Here is an 8,092-nt window from a genome sequence, read left to right on the forward strand (position 1 = left end):
ATGACCACGTCGTTTTAGTCTAGTGTTATGGAAATGATCTTATTTGGTTTACATTCCCCCCAAAAATGGTGTAAAGGTAACATTTCTTATCTTGCACCCCGGCAACATTAATTGAATTGAATTCAACCTCCCGAATTCAATCAGAAATAATAGTCTACAGCTGGCCATAAGAAAATTATTTTAAAAAACACGTTAAAATATTTTTGTTTGTCATCAAAATCGTAAAATTATAAAATCGCGATAGTCCCAGGCTTGGTGTTAAACGATGTCGGCCTATTTCAAAAGGCCCAACATGAAGCGTTGAACCAGTTATCCCTATCGTACATGCCCTTCTCAGTCAAGTCAACCTAAAACATTTTGGGAGACATGTATTATTCTTTGCCAATGTATTCACTTCGTTACATAATTGTTTTATTAAGAGTTCTAAGAGTTTTATATATTAACGTAGCCTACATTTTTCCCACAGCAGGTGAAACATGCACCGCTGCACTGTTTCCCAAATCCAGTAGCTGATTTGGTTCTGTTGCCGAGATTACTCAAATATATACTATAGACAGGCTATAGTTGTTTTTAAGCAATAAATATAATATATTATTTCGTGGGAATAATTTTGTGGCTCTAAAGAAGTTTTGCACTACAATAAATATAATAAGTATTATGATGGAAATTATTTGACGGATCTACAAAAGTTTTGCGCCTCAACTTTTCCATCCGACTTTTGCCCATTTTATTTTTGGTTTTGTTTGAATACCGCTGATATTAATAACATCCTATACATATTACCTTATGGCAAATTAACAAGTGCTGTAAACTTATACATATTAGAAAGAAACTACTTCTGTCTATTTCTAAAAGTGACACGTTACATTTGCAACCAAATATGGAACAGGTTTTAAGCACGCAGCATTTTCTTTATCTGGACGCGAGCTTTTATGTTCAGAAAATGAGATAGGGCCACAAGAAAATTATAATACTTAAAATAGTAGTTACAGTATTTATTTTTCAAACATGGTCATGCAATCCAGCTAAAATGTTTGTTATTAATGTGGATGTTCGTTTACTCAAACTACCCAAACTGTCAGACACGTATCTTGGCGTGGAAACGTCACCTGCTTGACACAATTTTCTATATACTTTTATTATAATTGCCCATCCGTAATAACTTAGAATTTAGAATTGTATTTGTTTTTATATAAAATGTTTTGCACATCTGGATGTAAAACGTCACAGAAAGAAAGCTCAGCGCTAATACTAATTTATTAAGAAAAACTAAACCTATGGTTTAAGCTATGAAATTCTGATGAAATAATATGTTCTATTAAATAGTTTGTTTGAACTTTCTTATTTGTTTAAGAAGCAGCAGATCGGAGAATCAACGACATTTGATTGAATGAACTTGTAATTGTACATAAAAATGAATGTGCAGCATCGGCCTATGTCAACTATTTATGAAATTGCCACAGCATAGCAACATTTTGGATGGGCTCTACCAGTAACAATTTTAGCCTACTTCTAAATGGCAGAGAATAGCTTTGTCGACTGTGCCAATGACGTGTTCAATTTCAATTAGGAAGCAAACAAACTCAGTCTAAACGAATTGATTCTGAATCCATACCGACTTTATTGAGTGGCTTAAATTAGAAAGCCAGTCTCTGAGAAATTATGCTTGTGAATTTAACGTCACTTTACAACATGCTTACTTAAATTAAAAGATGAGAATAATAAACAGTGAATGATTTCGAAATCTTCTTACAAATAAATTCAAAGTGCGTCTATTAAAAGACTCAGAAATACAAGTAAAACTCGTGGTTAAATATAACTCCCGACAATAACATTTTTTATATCCTGACAAACAAACAAAACAAAATAAAACAATAATGTCAAAATACACTTCCGTACATGTTCAGATATTTACTAGAGCCAAATGTACAACTAGAAATGACTATACAAAATCGTCTCATGGACAAATACATAACTCACCTTTACATTGGTGCGGAATACTTTTCTAGGCTATTACATTTCTCATTATATACAGCCTTGCAGTGACGTGAAATGGAAGTATTCATTACAAACTTGGACAGGCTCTTTCTGATATTATCCGTGGAGCGTTTAACCAACGGGTGACATAACTTTTCGTCCATTATTAATAATAAACAGGTGATGTGTTCGATAGGGTAGATCAGGACATAAAGAAAACGTGGATCACCGCACATAAACAGCTACAGTGATTTGTCCTTACAAATGAGCCGCCGAAAAGGACGCGTACTGATCATTTCAGTGTTCAACAGGCTAATAAAGTGCCACAGTTTGGTTTTGAATAAAAGTACGTCAGCACATCAGTAACACGATATTGCAGGACACATATTATCACCAAGTGATAGAACAACGTTGTCTATTTCTTGCTTATTGTAATACCCATGTAATAACCATGTTGCGTAAAAACACTCAAAAGGGTACATACACCAAAGTATAGGCCTCCCGGGTTGGATCAGTCTGTGCGTTAGAAGAACACTGATGTGTTTACATTGTGCCCCAGTGTTCCAGTGTGCCTTCAGGATTACTTTACCAGTACTGTATTTGACCTGTACACCCACCCCACGTCATCAATAGGCTACTAGGAGATATCATTTGATCAGTAGTCTAAATCACTTGATTAACTCAACTTGCACACATTAGCATAATTACGCATACTCGACGTATGTCCACTGTAGTTTAGCCATTTCCCTCAGATCATATGTTTTTCTCAGATATTATACTTAGTCGAGAGAGTTTAGAAAGGCCGTTCGTTTCCCGTTCCCGGGGTAGATTCGGGAGCTTGCAACAGGTCGGGGGAATGGCATCGAGGGCTCCCCGGTGCACTGTGCTCACTGTCGGTATCGCTTCCCCTCTTTCCCCCGCTGCCAGAGCCAGACCCGGCGGAGCCCCCGGCGCTGTGAGTCTTTACGTGTTTACTCAGATGGTCGCTCCGCATAAACCTCTTGTTGCAGACGGGACAGGCGAATCTTTTCTCCCCGGTGTGCGTGCGCAAGTGTCGCTGGAGCTCATCAGAGCGCGTAAACCTCTTCCCGCAAAACAGCCAGTTACACACAAACGGTCTCTCTCCGGTGTGCCACCTCAAGTGCGCCTTGAGGTGCGACGTTTTGCCGTAAACCTTTCCACAACCCGGAATGTGACAGCTATGGAGCCCTTTCCTCCGCAGACTTGCTCCTGCCGGCCCCAGCCTTTCCGACTCCTGACAGTTGGGACAGTCGCAGGTGGCTCTGCCAGAGTAGCGCCGTGCGGAGGACCGGGGAGACCCCGCTAGAGAGGCCGTTGGCCCCCCAGATAACATATTCCCCCCTGCTCCGCCTAATGGAGACGGACTGGAGTCCGGATAAGAGGATAACACCGGCTTGTAACCGTCCATCAGGTGTTGTCCGGTTGTCAAAAGGTGTGGAGAGGGACTTGTACTGAAGGCTGAGTGACTTAGGCTGGAGTAATCGGAATTGTAGCCCCCTAAAGGAGAGTGTAACGATGTCTGGAGTCCACCGGAGTGCAACGAGGACTGTAGAGCTGCTCCACTCGGGTTCTGAACATCAATCCAACCCGCTCCCACATCCCACCATGCAGACGCGCCGGTGGTGCCAACCTCTCCTGTGGGGATACCATGATGGGATGACTTGAACCAGGACTCGTACGGATGTGCAACGCTCATTCTCGGGTAGATGCCTTGCAGACTGTCCACTGAGGAGTGCACCTTGGAAATGAAGACGGGCTGATGGCTGGGTTCTTGAGAACTGTTTGTAACGGAGGCCTGAAATACAGAATAGTCGTTTCCAAAGTGGGGCGTGGATGAGTTGCCGGACGTTAGGGAGAAGGCACTGGAACCGGGAGAGCTGTTGGTGCCAAACGAGTCCGATAGACCAGCTCCGTTACGGGACACTCCAAAACCGGACAGGCCGGACCCAAGGCTGCAGCTGCTGGCGGTGGCTCGCTTCCACGGGTGGAAGCCTTTCCCAAAAGATGAAGAATTATCCGAAATGGAGGATGGTGATGGGCTCGGACTCCCTATCTTGTTGCATGTCGCAGCCAACATGGCTAAAGGAGTCGATCCTAGCCTCGGCTCCTCCTGAAATGACAAGAAACAACATGTTGATATCGATAACGAACCTTTCTGTTTGCTTGGCCAGTTGGTGCCTAATAGCCTTTCCTATAGTAGGCTACAATAACAATGATTATTTGGTCGGTGAAAAGTTCATTCCGTGCTAATGCAAAAGCTACTTTGTAAACTATTTCCATTTGCAATAGGCCAACTAGCGGGACAGTTTAAACAGGCATCTTTTCCAAGTCATAACAGAGTCATAACATACCTGTAGACTGAGATGAAATAGAACGCACCAAAATGTAGCTATAACAAAACTATTAAATGACGTTACATATGACACATGTACAACAACATGCGCGTCTTGTGCACATCAGTAGAAAGTTATATCCCGCGCGCGTCTCTCTGTCGTTGCGAAATGAATCTCAGCTTTTTACTCGTGACCCACTTGCTTAAAACATAATCAACGAACTGTCTTTCCTAGTGTGACGGAAGCAATGTTAATCCCCTCCGCTGGACAATAAAATAACTAATTAAACCAGCAAGAAACCCCTTAGACTCACCCCTAGAAGTGAAGTTGCCATCACAAAAAGTGCCCTCCTCAGAGGATCTTTTTATATTTATGAATCACAGCAGTGTTTTTTTAGAGGTGTGCAATACAATGATGTGTTCCGCCCATTCCACCACAATTGTAGGTCCTCTCCGGCTTTGAAGTACCGCTGTGACACGGGCGACCAATCAGCGCCTCTGTTCCACCACACTGCCACATTCTAACGTGAGGTCATCAGTAGACTACTTCAGACAGCTCTCCACCCCTTCACCACCCTCTTCATAATAAAAGAACGGAAGAAGGTAAAGTTAAATGAGAGTGAAAATAATTACTTATTCAAATTTGAAAGAGGAAATTTGGGAATTGTATTTATTTACGATTAAAATGAGACTACTTGTGCTATTATTTATTGTTATCGTAATGATTGTTATTAGGTTATTATTCGTTGTTGTTGTTATTGTTATTTATATTTTGTGGTTATTACAGTGGTATCAAACATTCGTATATGACTATTTAGGAGATTTTCAATCCCTTTTTTCAAAGCTTTTGCTTCACTTTCTACCAGTGTTACATGGAGGACACAGATGTCTTAGCTAACCTTCTGTGGCGTATTTCCCTTCGAAGTTTTACATTCATGTTGTTGTCATTACTTTTAAGTAATTCATGCGAACAACGATTATGAAGCCTACAAAAGACGCCACTGTTTTCACATGCAGGACCAATATTACCTTTTTTGAAAATGTCACTTTACTGTAATTGCATTCAATTATTTTGACAATTTTGATTAAAACTATAATGCACTGCATTCCAGAAAATAGATGACTGACTTTATCATTAACTTCATAGTATGACAAAATAATTATACACTTCATTTAGCTAGTTCGTTTACATTGGTACATCAGTCCACGGAGTTACACTGTGTGTGTGTGTGTGTGTGTGTGTGTGTGTGTGTGTGTGTGTGGGTAGAAAGAGAGATGGAGGAGGCATAAAGGAGAACAGACCACATCTCAAATAAAAGGAAATTAGCTTCATTTAATTGAATCATTCTTACCTTTCCCTGTTTTGTGTGTCCAGGTGAGATCTGTGTAGCCTCATTATATCGTTGATAATTAATCAATGGGATCTTAGATTAAACAGTGTAGCCTACAGGCGCATTACAACGATACAATGCACATTTCTGTCTGTTTTCGTACAGCCTTTGCGGATCTTACACATTCGATCAAATATAAAATTAAAAACTATTTTGATAATATCGAATATGTTCCATCACATCTCAACTGTTATGAGCCCATGTAGCTGAGTACATGCACATAATAATAATAATAGCTTCCGTTCGTTACATAACAGGGACTTGAAGGCCATAACAACTCTCTCTCTCATTTTCCCCTGTCGCTCTCCCCATCTCTCTCTCTCTCTCTCTCTCTCTCTATCATTCTCTCCCTCTCTTCCCCTCGCTATATTAGCATGCAATGTGCATTGGCAGCATAAATTTCATTTGAATTTCAAATTTAATAACGCAGGAGGTTTTTAATCATGCGTAGTTTTATATGTTTGATATTAACATGCTTATTGACCGGGTCTGTTGACCAGCTTGGTCATTACAAGACAGCGAAAAGTTAATTAAAACGACCAGGGATTATTCATCACATCATCTGCCTAACCCATGTCGCTTCCTTTATTACACTGTGTGATAGATGGACTATCTGATTAATTCCTCTGTTTCTTCGATTGGTCAACAGCTTTTTGGATTTAATTTACGCTGCTAGAGCGAACAAGGTGCAGTCAAAATGTGTCCATAGTGCTGGAAAAACAAAATATGAAATAAATAAATATCTAGGCTAAGTAACAGAGAACATTGGACTAAAAATTATTACTATACATGTCGTTGATATCGCCTAAGTAACAGTTGTGCTGTGTCATGTCTATGTACCAGCCTAATATTGACATAATCATTTCTCGTGTTCATTCAATAACCGTAGAAATAGTTTAACAATTGTAGTAGGCCTATGTTAAAAACACGTCTTTTGAGTTCTTCACAGCTCAGTTTTACATTTTATCATTGGTTATTATTGACTGTGATTTCTGCAAATATTGAAATAGAAACCTTTGAAAATAAATCAAACTTTAGATTTGTAAAACTTGCCTGTAGATTAATTAATGCAACTCATTCATTTAGCTTATAATTTCGGGAAAACTGGGTCTCCAATGTTAAACTTAAAACTCACTAATATGCTATTTAACATTTATGATAACCATACAAAACAATCCAGAGTTTCCATAAGGATAGAACTACACGCTATACTAGAACTCAATCAGTTGATTAGTTGACGTCATTTCTCCCTAAACTATTTAGGTCAAATGACGACAACAACAACAAAAAGTCCAAAAACGTTAAAGAGATACACTAAATTATTTGAAAAATACAATGTGTAGCCTAGATAGAGGCTTACATACCGTGCTCCACTCGGCGCCATATTGATATCGATTGACCCTCGATGTTTCTGTCTGTAGTGCACGAGGCTGAGCGCAGCGCTGCATCCCCTCCACCCGCAGGCGGTACAACAGTAGACCCTGTCTCCTGCAAGATAAATGGTACTTTGGGAATTGCGTTTAATTAGGAATAACTGAGGAGAGAGAGGCTTGCTCGTCCACCGGTGGTCTAATCACAACATGTGTTCAAGCCAACTGACAAGGTTGCGCAGTCACGTGCTTACCTAAATATCCCAGGTAGGTATGAGAGCTAACATAAGGGATGTAAACATGTGATGCTGCGTTTTTCTATGATGGAGAAAGATGGAGAGGTTATCTTTATAAACAAGTCCCCATGTGTGGAAACCATGGTATGTCACATTGACAAATTGCTGGGTTGTATTATCAAGCAGGCTGATTTGATAGGTCAGCAAGATCACAGTTCCCCATGCAACATGTTTCAACATGTCACTGATGGACAACTACATCACTGATGGTAGAGAGAGATTGGACACTTCCAAATCGTCAGTTGACTTTCACATGTTTACTAGGGTGGTTTTACCCATCCGGATTTTACAATTAAAACAATTCCCTTTGTCGGCAATTTGTGCGCACAGACTCTCTCCCATAAACCTTCCAGTCACAGTGAGGGTGGGTTGGCCTGAGTTCATATGGTGAGGCCGGGCCAGGTTGTTCTTTCTGATCGCCTGTCTCCCCACTAACTGTACGTCACATTGAACAGATGTCCCCATTTAGGGCTTTCTTTCTCCTACACGCATGGACTATATTACCATCATGAAATCAAACTCCAAACCTGTCGCTTTCACCGCCATAATGACCGTGTTATTCAGGGCCGCTGAGCACGAACAAAATGTGCTCAATATTGTCTTCTTTACAATTATTCTGCATAGAAAATGAAGGGACGGAGAGTCTGAGGGGGAAGTAGCCAGATGAAAGGGATGGCGAACTTTACTCTAAATGTGGTGATTTAC

At 40.4% G+C, this 8,092-nt stretch overlaps 1 protein-coding gene across 3 annotated transcripts; it reads right to left on the reverse strand.

Annotated features, from left to right (window-relative positions):
- Positions 1-1,597: 1,597 nt before the first annotated feature.
- On the reverse strand, positions 1,598-7,321 carry sp8b (sp8 transcription factor b). Of its 3 annotated transcripts, none has more exons than XM_065027496.1 (2): positions 7,086-7,321; positions 1,598-4,108 (listed from the first exon to the last, which is right to left on the reverse strand). In XM_065027496.1, the coding sequence occupies exons 1-2, from the start codon at positions 7,167-7,169 to the stop codon at positions 2,771-2,773; spliced, it is 1,422 nt and encodes a 473-aa protein (XP_064883568.1). In that variant the 5' UTR covers positions 7,170-7,321; the 3' UTR covers positions 1,598-2,770. The 3 variants fall into 3 exon arrangements, with proteins under 3 accessions (XP_064883568.1, XP_064883569.1, XP_064883570.1); XM_065027497.1 differs by lacking the exon at positions 7,086-7,321 and adding an exon at positions 4,645-4,787; XM_065027498.1 differs by lacking the exon at positions 7,086-7,321 and adding an exon at positions 4,350-4,637.
- Positions 7,322-8,092: the final 771 nt, after the last annotated feature.

The sequence above is a fragment of the Oncorhynchus nerka genome, linkage group LG14, assembly GCF_034236695.1.
Source record: "Oncorhynchus nerka isolate Pitt River linkage group LG14, Oner_Uvic_2.0, whole genome shotgun sequence".
NCBI lineage: Eukaryota > Metazoa > Chordata > Actinopteri > Salmoniformes > Salmonidae > Oncorhynchus > Oncorhynchus nerka.